We start from the raw sequence: 17,422 nt of genomic DNA, 5'->3' as shown, positions 1-17,422 counted from the left end.
CAAGGCCCATGCAGCTAGAGCAGGGAGCAGGGAGCAGGGAGAGGGGTATAAGGCAGGAAGGTTCTGAGGGGCCAGTTATTCAGGCTCTGAGTTACAGTCAGATGTTTCCTGTGTGCAATGGGAAACCTCAAAACTCAAGAGAGGTTTTGCACAAGGAAGGGAAATTGTGTTTTGTTAGTTTTGGGTTGATTTGGTTTTGGGTTTTGTTAATTAAAAAGATACCTCTTGCTTCGGAGGGGCGAATGGATTTGCTGAAAACCAAATGCCATAAGCCTAGAGTCCATGAGAACTCCCTTCAGATACTGGGAGGGCCATGGAATATGGGTTCAGAGAAGATATTCCATGAGCCTCTGGTCTCAAAGAGTCATCAGTCAGGGACTGGGCACCTTGAGAGGTACTGAGTGCCCAGTAACTGCAGGTATGCAAGCAGATGTTAATGTGTTCCTGCCCGGTTTCCTGGAGACAGTATTCTGGTTTTCAGTGGGGATCAGACACATGACTCATACAGTTCAGTTGCAATCTTTAAGAGATGAACTTTCAAGCCCATTAGCTCCAGGGACTGAATCAGAACTAAGACTCAACAATAGGCAACTGGGTACCAGTGGCGAGCTGCATTCTTTAGTGCAGCATAGACCAGAGGATCTTCAATAACATGTTAAAAGTATTCACCAACAAAGGATCCTGGGGACATACAGACTTGACAAGATCTGGGTTAAAGTTGAACAGGACCCTCAAAATCTTTTATGTAACTAGAGTGCAACTTGCACCTCCAAAATGCGGACAAGGTGAGCACCATTTCCCGAGTTTATTTGACCAAAGATGCCTTTTCTTTTTTAAGGAGCATTTTGTTGAATAAGGTTTTATTCACACATTTGGGCGATGCTTATACAGCATAATTTGAGACCCCACATACAAGGTACTGCGGGGTCATGGAAGCAGACGATGTGTTAAAGAGAACAACAGATCTAAGAGCATCAGCTTTTCATCTTAAAAAAAAAAAAAAAAAAAAGCACTGATAATGCCAAAGTCCCAGGGTTATAATGAGAACTAGATAGACTAATATATGTGAAAGGACGGCAAGGTAGCCTAAAATACGACTACTGTGATTGAGGATGACTCATCTGCCTCACCATCCATATTTAGAGGGTAATTTCAGGCATGGGAGATAGCTTTAGGGTTGGTCACCTACCCAACTGGGGTGAAGAGTATGAAACCTTCATCCTGTATCCCATATTAAAATGAGTTTAGTAGCTAACCAACCTGGGGTTTGGCCCTATGACTTTAGTGTTTTAACTTTATCTTCTAACCAGCAGTGTAATAAAGCATAATCCAGGACTGGGTCCTTGCAAAATGGCTCCCATGGGGGTGTTCGTACAGTTAAGCTGTTACTATGTCTGATACACTGGGGGGGTCTGAAAAGTCAACTAGCAGGATGTACAAACACAAAGTGAACACTGGCAGAGAAACGTATACCGCAAGCTAAGGGTAAACCGAGAACATCAATACTTGTTTTCTTCAACATGGATCTGCAGCAAGCTGGCAGAACTCCTTGATTCTGTAACAACTGTTCATGCTTTGCCTTAACATGATGGGCAGTGTCATAGAAAGATGACTGGATGGGGGTTAAGATACCTACCCAACTCAGATATGGCCTAGATGTGCCATCTTGGACATGTTTGCTAACTTTCTGAGCCTTAGTTTTTCCCTTTTAAAAATGATTCAGTCATCCCTCTTCTACATTAAGAAGATCATCGCAGAGATAAAGAGACATATGAAAATGGGAACATATGAAGAGAACATAAGAGAGAACATATGAAAATGGTTTAGTATATTTATCATTAATAAGCATGGCAACGTCTGGCATAGAATTGGGACCTTCTAAACATTGGATGAGACTGATAGACATGTGGATTAAACAGATGGTTGATGGGGCGCCTGGGTGGCGCAGTCGGTTAAGCGTCCGACTTCAGCCAGGTCACGATCTCGCGGTCCGTGAGTTTGAGCCCCGCGTCAGGCTCTGGGCTGATGGCTCAGAGCCTGGAGCCTGCTTCCGATTCTGTGTCTCCCTCTCTCTCTGCCCCTCCCCCGTTCATGCTCTGTCTCTCTCTGTCCCAAAAATAAATAAACATTGAAAAAAAATTTTTTTTTAAATAATAAAAAAAAAACAAACAGATGGTTGGGTGAGTGGGATGCATAGACATGTAACATGGGAAGGCAGTTGGACAGACTGGTAGGTTGGAAGGACGCATGGATAGATTGGTTGGATGGGTGGATGGCCAGATGATAGATGAATGGAAGGATGATGAGTTGGGATGGATGAACCAGTGGATGGATTAGTTGGGGAACCATCTGCCAGTTTCCTTGCAGCATCTTCTATTAATCCTTCTCTTCTCCTCCTCCAGTCTGTTCCCAGTTCTCTAAAGGAGTCTACGCCATCTTTGGGTTTTATGAACGGAGAACTGTCAACATGCTGACCTCCTTCTGTGGGGCCCTCCACGTCTGCTTCATCACACCGAGCTTCCCCGTTGACACCTCCAATCAGTTTGTCCTTCAGCTACGCCCTGAGCTGCAGGATGCTCTTATCAGCATCATCGACCATTACAAGTGGCAGAAATTCGTCTACATTTATGATGCCGACCGGGGTAAGCCAAGGGTTAGGGGAGGGAGACTGTTGAGATTGGAGAGAAAATTGCCAGAGGAAGGAGAATGATGCCTCCCTGCCTCATTGAAAAGCAAGGGAGGAATGATCCAGAAATTCTTTATTTCTATGGACTGATTGCTCACGGCTAATTTCCAACTCACAGTGTGGAAACACATCCTTTGAGAGAGTAATTCTCTTAACACACCGTGTCACTCTACAGCTCACCAAGCTTCCATGGCTCCTGAGTCCAGGCTCAAAGCCCAAGGGCCTCCATTGAGTGGCTTATGACTTATGGTGTAGGTGTTAGGAGCACAGACTCTAGAGTCAGACAAACCTGAATCTAAATTCTGTGTCCTCTCCTCTCCCACTGTTTGTCTTTGCACAAGCTCTCTCCGCCTCAGTTTGGGTTAAAATTCAGAATGAGTTGGGGATAAAATTTTCTATGCCTTCATTCCCTCATCTCTATCATAAGATGAACCTAATCTCTACCTCCTAAAGTTGCTGTGAGGATTGCATGGGGTGACTGGAAAGTTCCTGTCAGTGCCTGGGATACAAGTGCTCAGAATCCTCCATACTTATTAACTGCCATCATCATCGTCACCATCATCACCATCACCCCTCCAGGCCCTTCTAGTTCTGCTCCCACTTTCATTTTGAATTTTACGTCACATTTTCCAAATGTTTCCTATGCCTTTTTCTTCTCTGCATCTTTCCTCATGCTGTTCCTCTTTTCTGGAATGCACCTCCTTTCCCAGATCTACATATGCGAATCCTTCCTCTCTTTTGCAGCTGCTCAAACACTGCTTCTCTATCCCCTAATCCTTAAATGGGAACTTTCTCTTTTTTTCTGATACCTGTGGTGGTTGTATGATACTCTCCTGCCTTTCCCTTAAATACTAAACGGTCTTCAGAACCTAGTCATTATTGGTATAAATAAATAAATGGATTGTGCAAGGTGTGGAAACTGAGGAAGGGTAGTTTTGCCCTGAGTGAAAGGGAGGTTTTGCAAGAGGTTCCTGTAGGAAGGCTTACGAGACTTTTGAGTTGAACAATGGCTTGTGAGACTGTGTTTTGGGCAGTGTTAGGCAGGCATTATTCAATGAGGAGGAGCTAGCAGAAGAGACCCAGAAACATTCTGTTTTCTTCAATTTTCCCTCGATTCTCCTCATTTTGAGGATTTCCCTTCTCAAACAGCAGTCATTGGGAGGATTGCCTGCAGAAGGGATATTTCATGACAGCCCACAGCCTACTGAAGCTTGAGTCCTGGAAGGGGCAAACCAACTTCCCCAAATCCAGAAAAATATAATTTTGATTATAGAGAGTCCCCTCTGGGTTGGCAGAAGCACCCAGGCTCATGACAGGACTCTGCCTGTCTCAGAACTCTGAGCTCAGAGCTCTGCCATTTGCTAGCTATGTGACCTTGGGCCAATGACTAAATCTCTCTGAGCCTCGGTTTTCACATCTGTGGTGCAATGGTGATAATAATGATATGTATCTCACAGGATTAAGTAAACTGAAAACAAGAAAGCTAGTAGAATGGCACCAGACACATAGTACGTTTTCAGTAAATGTGAGGCTTAAGCACACCAAACAACTTGTACTAAAAAAAGAAACAGCGACAAGAAGGCGTAACAGAACCGATCAATCTGTAGATGATTCTTAAGGCCAGGCACCATATTGGTCACTGCAGGAGGGATTAGCAGTGTTACAGGGAGACAGAAATGATGTACGCACAAAAGATTGAGGAGTAATGCAAGAATGAAATAACCATCTAAAGTAGGCAGGAAATTGACTTCCATCTTCCCCTCTAAAGATGCCTATATTCTGAGAATTTGGGGAACCTTAAATATGTTCTATTAGATGGCAAGAGGGATTAAGGTTACAGATGGGATATATGTTGTTCATCCACTGACCTCAGAGAGATGATCTTGGATTATTCACGTGGGCCTAGTATAATCACAGGGGCTCTCAAATGGGGCAGGTGGAGGCAGGAGAGTCAGTGTCAGAGGGTGATGTGTGACAGGCTTGACCAGTCACTGCTGGTTTTGAAGTCGGAAGGGGCCATAAACCAAGGAATGCGAGCAGCCTCTAGAAGTTGGAAAGGTGAGAAAATGTTCTCCCGTAGAACCTCCAGAACGCAAACGCAGCCCCATCAACACCTTGATTTTAGCTCAAGAAGATTCACTTCAAACTGACCTGTGTCAATATAAGATGATAAATGTGTGTTGTTTTAGACCGCTGAGTTTGAGGTGATTTGTTACAGCAGCAGTACTAAACTAAGACACCATTTATGTCTTAAAGGTGAAACAAAGTAGCATTGAGTAACAGGCTCCTCTGTCCTTTAACTATAAATCAGAAGAGAATAATTTAATTCAGTACCCACTGATTGAATACCTACTATGTAAAAGGCAAAGTATTAGGTATTGATACATATCAAACATTCATGAATTTACAGTTATTAGGTGCCTATTTGGATACTGGGTTGGCACATTTAATAAGCAGCTACTAAATGCCCAATATTAATTAATATTTCTAAAATCCTTGCCACGTATCAGACATTTTCATTTAACACTCATGATGACACTGAGGTAGGAATTTTTAACATCACCATTTTGCCCTTAAAAAAAACTAAAGTTTGAAGAAGCGAGGTAGTCTGTGCGAGGCCATTTAACCAGCATATTTTACGTAGCATGAGGATTTGAGCCTTGGGTTCTATTTTAATCACACTGCCTGCTAAGTTCTGGAAACAGAAGCACAAAAGAGACCCACTGCCTGCCTTCAGTGAGCTCAGACTTGCACAGTGAGAGAAAGCTGGAGCTGAGCTTGGTGGACGAGTCAGGTTGGGGGAGACAAGGGAGGTGGGTGCTGAGTGGAGGCGGGGTGGTACCTGTGTATCCTGATTGCCACTTCTCTTGTCTTACCCAATTTCCAGGTTTGTCCGTCCTGCAGAAAGTACTGGACACAGCTGCTGAGAAGAACTGGCAGGTGACAGCGGTCAACATTTTGACAACCACAGAGGAGGGATACCGGATGCTCTTTCAGGACCTGGAAAAGAAAAAGGAGCGGCTAGTGGTGGTGGACTGTGAATCAGAACGTCTCAACGCTATCTTGGGCCAGGTAGTAAGAGGAGCAAAGGCTCAGAGTGGGTGAGGGCAATGGTTTAAGAATGGGCTGGATGGCCTTCTGCCTTGAATGTGACAAAGAGAGCTCTTGATTAGATGAGATAGGTGACTTCCTCGTATTCCGTAATTTATAAATTTTAATTCTGAATTTTTAAAAAAAATTTTAGTGTTTATTTTTTTGAGAGAGAGAGAGAGAGAGACAGTGTGTGTGTGTGTGTGTGTGAGTGGGGAAAGGGCAGAGAGAGAGAGGGAGAGAGACACAGAATCGGAAGCAGGCTCCAGGCTCTGAGCTGTCAGCACAGAGCCCGACGCGGAGCTTGAACTCACGAACAGCTAGATCGCGACCTGAGCGGAAGTCAGAGCCTTAACCGACTGAGCCACCCAAGCGCCCCTCATTCTGAATTTTTATGAAATAGCACAAACAATGAGAGACTTGACAGTAGGCCTTCAAGTTGTTCTCAGATCAGTTGACCAAAAACTTACCCCCTTGTTTCCCTTTATGGTAGAAGGGAGATGACGTTGCACTTCAGATTTTGTGAACATGGGGAACACAGCCTGGAGAGCCAGATTCCTGGGTTTTGCTCTGGGTTCTGTCACTCCCTGGTCTAGCCATCAGCATCTCATTCATTTGGCCCACTGACCTGTCTTAAGAGTCCAAAGCAGCAGGAAGCACTTCTCTTCCTCCTGTTTCCTTGAACACATTCATGTGTCTGAGAAGTCTATTGGTGGTACATTCTGGGAAAGGGCATATAACTTCAACCGCTTTCAGCCAGAGGTCTCTAAACCATGGTTCTCACCATCATCAGAGCTGGAGCATGTACCCACTGTACAAGTAACAGTCCTCTGTGTCAGTCTCCTATCTTTTTGAATGACACCAGTGTATGCAGGTGAGATAGCAAGAAAGTAGATAAAGATAATAGTTTTAGGTACTTGACGATATGACAGAGCTTGTTGATGGCCTTTCAAGACCCTGGGACCCCCACCAGGAGTCTTGCTGCCAGCTCAGCAATCACTCAGAGGCCTCAGCAACAGAACAGAGGAGATTTTAAAACTCGGGGATTGTTTAAGGCATTAATTATGTAGTCTGCTCTACAAAGGGTGGATCTGGCCTCCCCTCTTGGAAAGAGAAGCCAGCAAAAATTGTTTCCATGAATCAGTATAGGAAAATGGTTAAGCAGAGAGACCCTGGAGACAGTGTGGCTTGGAGATAGAACCCAGCTCTAGTATTTACTAGCAATGGGGTCTTGGGCCAGGTTTTTCATCCGTGCCTTGGATTCCTGATCTGTGAAATGGGCACAATAATAATTACAGCTTCTTTCAGAGGGTTCCTGTGAGAGTGAAAAGAATCTAGTCATGTAAAATAGCTAGAACAGAGCCTGCCCCACAAAGAGTGACATATGTAAGCATTTGCCTAGTTTTGCTTTTTATAGCACCAGCTAGTACTGCCTTCTTGAGTCATTTCCCTCTTTGGGCATAAGTGTCCTCATCTGTAAAAGAGGATGATGGCCCCTGTTCTACAAGGCTGATAAAAAGATTGGAGAAATAGGAGTTGGGAGAAGTGCTGAATGATAATTAGGTATTCTTAATAGACTGATAACTTGTCCTCTGTTGTTATAAAGACAATAGCTGGTGCCACTATTTTCTGAGCACTTGCCACATTCCAGACACCATGCCAAGCCCTTTCCATGCATAATGCCACCTCATCCTCATATCAACTCTATAAAACTGCTTCTATCAGTCCCCCTATTTTCTAAATGAAGAAACAAGGGACTATACTTGCCTGGGATTTCATAGCTAGCATATAAGAAAAGCAGGAAGTCAAACCCATCTCAGTCTGGTTATAAGGCCCAACTTTCCCCAAAATATTATGTTTCAGCCTCTGCTGTTTATAACTACCTCCCGTGTCAAAAGACAAACTTGTTTTGTAAGGAAGTGACTTGTTTATGTGGGCATTTTAGGGTATAGTATATTAACTCAACCGTTAGATTCTTCTGTTCTGAAAAAGCAAGACCAAAGAGCTGAAAGGATCTTACAGATCATTCGGTTTACTGCGTACATTCACATTTTACAGATGGGATAACTGATGGTCACATTGGTTGATTTCCCTTGGGTTCAGACAGCTAGTTAGTGACAATGGTGAGTCTCGAGCTTGCAACTAATAACGGCTGGCAGTCTGACAGCTTGGCATTGAGCATTCGAATTGGGATCTTTTCGGTCCAATACAAACGTCCTGCCTAACCTAAAGAGGGAGATAGTGATTCTAAATTCCAGGTGGGGAATTGCCTATCTGTCTCCAGGCTCCCAACTAGAATATCAGCATTAGGAGGGCAAGGATTTTTGTTTCATTTTCTTCCCTGTGGTATCCATGGTGCCTTGAACGGTGCTTGGTATGTTGTAGGTAGTCAATAAATATTTTTTTGAGTACATGGAAAGAAGAGGGAATCAATGAAGGCTCTAAGGAAAGATCCCAAATGTGAGATAGGTTTGAATATTTATAGGTAGACATTGGCTGGATAAAAGCCATTAAGTTGGAAAGGAGGGCATATAGGGAGGCCCAGAGGGCATGTGAGGGCTGAGATTGCTAGGATGATTTAATAAGCCAGGTGAAGGATGCTGAGTGCCTACTGGGAGACAGTGACAGAAGGATGAACACACGATCGTGACTATCTTTGGAAAGCATTCTAAGGAGTTTGGGGTTTATTCTGTAGACAGTCAAGAATCAGAGAAGGTTTGTGAGCAAGGAATTGGGTTATTAGAATATAATGCTTTTTCAATATATTAGACACCAAATTATATAGTGCAATCATTAAGTTCAGAATGAGTTAGAGATGAGAGACACCAGGATTAGGCCATCCATCACATCACCCTGTTTTACTGTCTTTGTAGTGCTTCTAACGTGCTGAAATCTTGTTCACTTATCTGTTTATATATTTACCATCTGTATCCCTACTAAAACATCAGCTCAGCTTCTTGAGGGCACGAGGACCTTGCCTCTCGTATTCATAGGTTGGCGCCCGCACATAGTATAGTGCTTGGCCTATCGTCCATGTTCAATAAATATCTCTTGGTTGGATTAATTAATCAGAGAAGGTTATACAGAGTAGCTGGGATTAGAGCTCAGCCATAAAGGTGATGAATAATCAGAGAGAATGGGAAAGGACATTCCAGACACAAAGATTATGAATTAAGGCAATACAGTGGAAATGAGCTTTGAAAGAATGGGGTCAGCAAGGCTATGGGCTCCAAGTGAAATTATACATTACCCTCATAACACCTATTTCAGTTTGTAAGCTGGGGGCATTCACCTCTTCATCTATTTACTGTGGGTTTCCTTCCAGTAAAGTGGGACCTCCGGAAGGGCAAGTACCACATGACTCACTTCCCACGCTGTCCGCAGCGCAGTGCTTGGTACATAGTAAGCACTTAATAAATGTTTGTGAAAGGAAGGCAGGAAAGGAGGGAAGATAGAGCAACGGGTAGGTAGGTGAATAAATGGGTGGAAAGGTTGGCAATATGTTGAACCATATGAAATTACTAATTTTTATCAATCAGTAGTCATCAATTATCATCTGTTGCTTATGTTTCAATTGGTAATTTCATCTTGCAGAGGCTATTCTTATCCAATGCCTAAATGTGGTAGGCTTTGAAATATCTTTTATTTGCCTGTTTTGTGTTTACTAGAAGCTGAACAGGTTTTTGATGAAGGCATCTTATTGTTGAAAGGGTAGCAAACCGTTTGACAAGAAGATGGAAAAGTAATGAAAAATTATTAATAAAACTATCATCCCAATAGTATTTGAGCTCCATGGTCTGGAATTTCACAATCTATCTACTGTTTCAGAGCATTCATTGTGTGTGCTTGCATTTAATTATTCCCAACATAAAAAAAATATGCGAGCCGCTATGCACATACATCCAATTAAGTAGATGTCTGAATGTGGATTTTAATAACCTTGAAAATTTATTCAGTTAGACAAGAAGCCCAAGTGCTTCTCATATGTTTTATTCCTTCTTGTAACAGTGCAGGAGAGGAACTGAGCAGAATGTTCTAACCCCAATTTCATGATTAAAAAATAAAGAAATAGATCAAGTTAACTTGCAGGCTGAGCTCGGGCTAAACCAAGACCTGGTCTTAGCTATCCCTCACTGGGTAGTATGTCTGGCTGCCCGAGAAAACCTCTGGATAATTCTTTCCACAAATATTCCCCCCCCCACCACCACCACCATGATTACAAATAGTTTGCACATTCAGGATGGAAGGGTTTGGGGGGACCCTGGCTCTTAACGATTAACCACAATCACGTGTTTGTACAAAGACTCACAACAGTCAGGTTCCTATCCTAACACCACTACCTGACTACTACAGGATCTGGGCAAATAATTTCCCCTTTCTAGGTCTAACTTACACTCTGTATAGTCAAAGATTAGACCAGATGACCCTGACATTCCCTTCCAGCTTCCAGGTTGAGTGGTCAGTTAATGTCTGGGTCCTCAACTGGTTTAGGGAAGAAGGCATAATATTCAGGGAAAGAAGGGACTGGGATCTGAATATTGTTCATGCAAGGAGTTCAAGGTCAAGAACCTATCCATCTGACCATCCACCTACACCCATCTGTCCATCCAAGGAGCAGATATTGTCATGACAGTGACAGGAAATTCAACACAGCATAAGATTCTTACAAGAAAATAATCTCCATCTAGGGAAAGGCTTTATGGAAGAAGAAGTGAAATGAACATTTCGTCTGAATTTGGGGGGTTATAATAACACTGCCCCACCACTGGTATCAGACAAAGCTGATTTCGTATTCTGCATCTGCCGCTTAATAGCTGGGTAGCCTTAGGGAATTTATTTAATCTCTCTATGCCTCAATTCTCCATCCGTAAAATGAGTATATCAATAATGCCACCATCATTGGATGTTTGTGATATTGTAGTTTGAGTACATTGTAAGCATTCAATTAATGTTAGCTGCTATTATTATTGCTATTGTAGCATTAATTGCTAATCTGATTGATGAATCCCTTCCTGCTGTGTTTCGTAGATTATCAAGCTGGAGAAGAATGGCATTGGCTACCACTACATCCTTGCAAATCTGGTGAGTACAGTATACTCAGGCTCTCAGCTTATATGTCTTTGCACATTTGGGCCCTAGCTTGCTTCTGTGATCCCCGGATGATGGGAACTGCATGATTGGACAGGGCAATTCAGAGCTGCAGTACTAAGTTTACCTTTTCCCCTCCACATCCACACACTATTGGTAAACCTCTAACCTTCCTTGGAAGAGACAGTCATCACAATTGCAGATTTAATGAGCTCTGCCCCTTGACAATAAGGACGAAACCACCACATCTTTGAATGATACAAGATGCTTCCACCCCACTGTTTTTGATCCTTTATTTTGACACCAGTGACAGTTTTACTGTTTATAAATAAACATTAAAATCACAATTATACTACTATTGACAAATCTTTAACTGGAAGCAGTTTTCCAGCATGAATGATATTATGTCAATTTCATTTTTTTATTCCCTTTTCTAGGTGGTATAGATTAAGCCTGTCTTTTTAAGAAATATGTTTTCATTTTAATATATTTGAAGTTCTTTTTATTGGGCACGATTATTTTCAATGTTATGAAGATTTGATTCATCAAATAATTTTTATTCATACTAAATTTTACTTAATAACAACATGCCACTATGAGTTTTCTTTTGTGGCCATGATTTCTGGCAATTCTACTCTTCCTAGGTCATGTTTTGACCATACATCTTTTTTTTTTATTATGAAGTTTGATTCTTCTGGAATTTTATCCAAAACCAAACATAATTTCATTTTGCTTTTAGTCCCATTTTTTATTTTATTTTTTTAAATGTTTTTTTTTTTTTAATTATTTTTGAGACAGAGAGAGACAGAGCATAAGCAGGGGAGGGTCAGAGAGAGAGGGAGACACAGAATACGAAGCAGGCTCCAGGCTCCGAGCTGCCAGCACAGAGCTTGACACGGGGCTCGAACTCACGAACTGTGAGATCATGACCTGAGCTGAAGTCAGCCGCTTAACTGACTGAGGCACCCAGGTGCCCCGGTCCCATTTTTGAAAGAGCTTTAAGAAGATGTAATTCACATACCATACTATGTGTCCATGTAAAGTATATAATTCATCACTTTTTAGTATATTAACAGAATTATAAATCTAACTTTAAAACTTTTCACCCAAATCTAAATTTAAAACTTTTTCATCAGGGGCACCTGGGTGGCTCAGTCGGTTGAACATCCGACTTCGGCTCAGGTCACAATCTCACGGTCTGTGAGTTCGAGCCCCGCGTCAGGCTCTGGGCTGACAGCTCAGAGCCTGGAGCCTGTTTCGGATTCTGTGTCTCCCTCTCTCTCTGACCCTCCCCCACTCATGCTCTGTCTCTCTCTGTCTCAAAAAAATAAATAAATGTTAAAAAAAAAAAAAAAACCTTTTCATCATCCCAAAAAAGAAACCCTAGACCAATTAGCACTTGCTCCCCATTGCCCTCCAAATCTCCCAGCCCTAGCCAACTAGCAATCTACTTTTTAAGTATTTGCATATTCTGGACATTGCATAGAAATGGAATCATACAGTGTTTGGTCTTTTGTGACATGCTTCTTTCACTTAGCATAATGACTTCAAAGTTCATCCATATTGTAGCACATATAATACTTCACTCCTGTTCATTGCCGAATAATATTCTGTTATGTGGCTATATTGCATTTTGTTTATCCATTCATTTGTTGCTAAGCATTTGGATGTTTTTCACTTTTTAACTATTATGAATAATGCCACAGCTTTGTGAATTATGAATTTGAATTATGAATAAGGTACAAGTTTTTCCCTTGAGTGTATACCTAGGAGTGGAATTGCTGGGTTATGTAGTAACTCTGTTTAACATCTTGAGAAACTCCAAAAATTATTTTCCAAAGTGGATATACTTCCCATCAAGTCAATAATAAGTTTTTATACTGACTAAAATATTTTAATCAATAACACATTTTGCCATGTGACAGTATGAGCAATTATCTGTTTTCCCCAATGTAGTTTTTTTCTACAAAGTTCGCTTATTATCCCGGCTTGTCTTTGTAATTTTCTGTTTCTATTAAGATGTGATTTTTCACTTTTTATCTATAACAAAGAGTATCATGTTAGTTTTAGGCACATTATTTTGTATCATTTCTGTGAGTACTATTAATTATTAATGGCACAAAAGATTGCTATTTTCTAGTTATTTCTGGAACAAAGGTCATTAGTAGAACAATGGCACAGGGTCTGGCTGTAGGTAAAGGGCAAAATTGCAGAATCTAAAAATGGTGCCACAGTATCCTGCCTGAGCCTTCAGTTCTGCTATTCTTTTTTGTTTGTTTGTTTGTTTGTTTGTTTGTTTTAAAAATGTCAACTTATTTATTTTTGAGAGAGAGTGCAGGTGGGGTAGGGGCAGAAAGAGAAAGAGAGAGAGAATTTCAAGCAGGCTCTGCACTGTCAGCACAGAGCCTGATGCAGGGCTCAAAGTCATGAACCATGAAATCATGACCTGAGCTGAAATCAAGAGCCAGACAATTAACCAACTGATCCACCCAGGTGCCCCTTTTATTCTTTCTGACCTGATCTCCATTTTCAAACAGGTCCCTGCCTAAACCTTCTTTCCCTTCAAAACTCCCTTGCCTTGGCTGCTCCAATATTTCAGACACAGGACTGGAAATAAGAAGGGCTTATTGAAATAGGTTAATTTAGACCCAGACATTAATAGCTAAATATGCTACTTTTCTCAGAGGTATTTGCATTTTAAATGGGGGTGGGCTGTCTAGAGACTTTTAAGGAACCAAGAGTCTCACCCTAAAAAAGACATTTCCAAGAATGGAATTTCTGACTTTGTAATGAAGCAAAACCTTGACATCCCTCGAATCGCAGATCCTTAGGGCTAGAAGGGACTTTGGAAGTCATTGCCATCTAAAGCTCATTTGCTCGGAGAGAAACAGAACCAGCAAGGTGGCATGGCCAGGGGCACACAGCGGGCAAGGAATATAGCTAGGCCTACCACCAAGGTTAGCCAGCAGCATCCAAAGCCTTATGCACTACTCCAGGATGCCTCTCAGTACACAAGGTGCAGGCACCCTGCTGCTTGAGAATACACAGAACAGTGGTGCGGGCATGCATAATCACCTCTCTGGGGTAAGATAGAAATTACATATCAGTGGCCTCAGAGCCACCGAAAGACCCCAGATAATTAAGTTGCCAGCCTCCATCTGTTGCCAAGTGACCCCTTGGTCACAGCATCACCAAGTAAGCCCCTTGGGTTTCTGTATCCTTCTGATCTGAATTCTTCCTCTTCTGACCTAATGAGCTCTCAGATCCTTACAACTGCCAGCTAATAGGATGCAAATTGCATATACCATCCAAATACAAAAGACTTACATGTTCCAATAGATTAGTTGATAATTAGGCTTCAAATTACTAATTAATTCAGTTCGAAACATAGGCGAGTATGTGGTGTGTGTTTTTCTTCCTCCTTCAGAGAAATAACACAATTTATGAGATGATAATTTTTAGAAATTCCGCCACATAATTAGCCTGCTGCTGCATGGAACTGACCCCCTCCTTCAGAGTGTTTGTGATTAGGGTGTAATTATAGAGTTAGAAACCAAGGACGCTTTTGAAAGGTTTAACAAAAGGAGGGAGCTACACTTTTATTTCACAGTTCTCTCTGCACAAGAGAAATGGAATGCATGGGCTTTAAAGCAGCCAACAGCATTTTTCTAACAGATCACTTTGGAGGGATTCAAATAGCCAGCTTTGGGGGGCTGCTGGAAGAGAGGAAGGAAGGAGACTGTGGTTAGAGAGGAGAGCTTTATGTACACAGAGTTAAAAAAAAAATAGCATAAACCTTCCACCCCCCAACCCCCGCTTTTTGTCCAGACACCACCATCAGCTGGCTCTGTGATCTTGGGTAACTCTCCAGCCATCAGTTTCCTGACCCATCAGATGGGAATGATAGTTCCTGATCTGCACGCTATAGTGTCATTGGAGAGATCAAAGATGATGCTGAATGTCACCATGTTTTGGAAAGTTGAACATGTTCTACATAGGTGGGGGATTCTTACCACATATACTAAATCTGCCCAACTGTATGTCACTTATTGTGTGTATGTCTGTGTATGTGTGTATACACACATACACAGACATACACACACACAGACATACACACACACACATATATGCTTATGTATTCATATTTTATATATGATAGGATAGATGTGTATTTATATTTCTAGAGTAGTGGTATGTCCATAAAGTGTACTTGAACCTTGCAGAAATTGGAGAGCTATGCCATTATTTCTTAAAGAAGCACCTAGGCCCTGGAGCCCTCCAAAGAGCCAGGCTATCCAGTCTGGCTGTCTGTCTTCCTCCAAACCCCAGTACTGACTCCGTGTTCATTCGCTGCTCTGACACTGTGGTCAAAGCAGACATCTACCTGTCAGGGCCCTCCTGAGTTACAACTTTTGCCTTTGTGACACATCAGCAACAAATCTTAGACCAAACTAGCATTTCTCAAAACAGAGGGCCTGTGGACTCCTACAATGCATCTGCAGAGCCAGTTTGGGAAACATCGAGCAAATACATAAATGTTTCGGTATCACTGGAATTGTAAAAATGAGTACTCACAACATGGGACAAGTTGCAAAATTATTAATATTGATGATTAGAGTTTCATTGAAACAAAACAGTACATTTTAAAATGCTTATAGAGAACTAGCAGACCTCTGAGAATTTACGAAGGGTCCAGCAGACTCCAGTTTGAGAAACATTGAAGGTGCTGATTCTCTTTCAATATGGACCATATGGTACCTCCTGGGGGGTTAATAACAGTAACAGCAATTCCTCCCATTTTCAACCTGTTATGGTTTATGTGAAATTTCTTATGAATCACACTGCTGGCTCTTGAATGTCATAATACTCCTGTGGAGTAAGCAAGGTAGAATTTATCATCCACATTTTACAGATGTGGGAACTGAGGCTCAGATAGATTATGTGACTGAGCTGCAGAGGAGGAAGGCAGGCACCTAGTCCATGGAGTCTGTCTGGCTCTCAGGAATCTGACAAAAACCTAGTAAGATGGGAATAAGAATAGGACAACCAGGCTAGCCTGATGCCAACCCTCTGGGAGCCACTGACCCAGAATTCCTAAAACCCCTGATGAATACACTGGCAATAACTACTATAATCCATTGAATCGCTGCACTCCAGGCGCTATGAGAAATACTTACATGTGTTATCGACTAAACCCTTACCGTGGTCCTTGATAATATTATCCCCATTTTCAGATGAAGAATCTGAGGGTTCAGAAAGAGCAGGGAATTTTCAAAAGTCACAAAGTTTATAAAGTGATGGAGCTGGGGTTCCCCTCCAGGACCAAAGAGCTCTGACGTACATGTGCTTAGTACCGTGCAGTGTGGCTGCTGAGGGTGGGAAATGAAAGGAAGGAGCAAAGGTGGGGCTGGTGGTTCTTGACAAGAGGGCTTGAGTTTAAATCTTGCCTACAATAGACCTGGAAGTCAAACTCAGGCTCTCAAGCTCCTATCGGCTACCTTGTTAATTATACACTGATGGAATTTCATTTTAATTATAATTTCTAGTCCATAAGGAAGCTGAGGGAGAGACAGTGAGGTCAGGTCATCCCAGGTCTTAGTGGGATATTTGAGGATCAGCACAGCCAACCATTCCCTCCATGTGATTGCATATTAACTCCTGTAAAGTATTAGAGTTGGAAGGTTTGGTCCATGGGGCAGTTAACCCAAGCTCCCAGCTCTGTGCTGCTATCAGTCCTGAGAAGGAAGTGTTCTTTAGTCTCCTTGTTCTCCTATGCTGAGAAATCTGACTACGCTTTCTAGACAGCCAACCTTAATGCACTTTCTTTGGTATCTCTCTTCTGCTGTCTCAGTGCCCCACCTGGTCACATTTGGTTTCCACAGCCTCTGTTTAGACAGGTGGTACAGTGGTTGGGAAGGGTGATTTGAGGTCAAACAGTCCTACTTTTAAGTTCTGGCTTTATATTTATTAGCTGTGTGACATTAGCCAAGTTACCTAACCTTTCTGAACTTTCATTGCCTCATCTGTAAAAGAGGGAATAGTGTGATATTATCTACCTCCTCATTGGTATTATGACAATCAAGCAAGATAATATGTTATAAAGTGTGTATAGTAATATATAGCCCAAATATGCACTCAGTAAGTATTTGTAATTACCACTATAATCATCATCATCACCATCATTACCATCATCATCAGTGTAGACAAAAAGACATTTAATATCTGGGGACCATGGGCTATCTTTGAGGGGCCTCAACCCTCTCCCAGACTAAATCTCATCCACAACTATCTCACAGCTATATAAGGCCTTCCTCCCTGCTTATCTTTAAGCTCCTAGAAGAAAAAGTATGTCTACCTTGTTCACTGATGAATTCCCAGTGCCTGGCAAAGTGAGCTGCATGTAACAGGTGTTCTTTAAAAATTGACCAAATGAATGAATGAGTGAAATGAAATACTGTTCAGGAAATAAACAATGTTTGTACCCACACATCACATGCATTACAGGCAAAATCCTTGAATGCAAAATGCTAAAAGAAGCAGAGAAGGAAATCTGAACAT

The 17,422-nt window shown here is 41.9% G+C and overlaps 1 protein-coding gene across 2 annotated transcripts in view; it reads left to right on the top strand.

The window, feature by feature from the left end:
- GRIA1 (glutamate ionotropic receptor AMPA type subunit 1) overlaps window positions 1-17,422 on the top strand; it is a 307,810-nt gene that overhangs the window by 157,982 nt on the left and 132,406 nt on the right. For both annotated transcript variants that reach the window (XM_045436653.1, XM_045436642.1), the window contains exons 3-5: window positions 2,403-2,642; window positions 5,574-5,758; window positions 10,805-10,858. In XM_045436653.1, the coding sequence (XP_045292609.1) occupies window positions 2,403-2,642; window positions 5,574-5,758; window positions 10,805-10,858 (479 nt within the window). The remainder of the gene's footprint in view (window positions 1-2,402; window positions 2,643-5,573; window positions 5,759-10,804; window positions 10,859-17,422) is intronic.

This window comes from Leopardus geoffroyi, chromosome A1 (assembly GCF_018350155.1).
Source record: "Leopardus geoffroyi isolate Oge1 chromosome A1, O.geoffroyi_Oge1_pat1.0, whole genome shotgun sequence".
Lineage (NCBI taxonomy): Eukaryota > Metazoa > Chordata > Mammalia > Carnivora > Felidae > Leopardus > Leopardus geoffroyi.
Note: the sequence above shows the minus strand (reverse complement) of the source record. Positions and strands in the feature narration are given on the sequence as shown.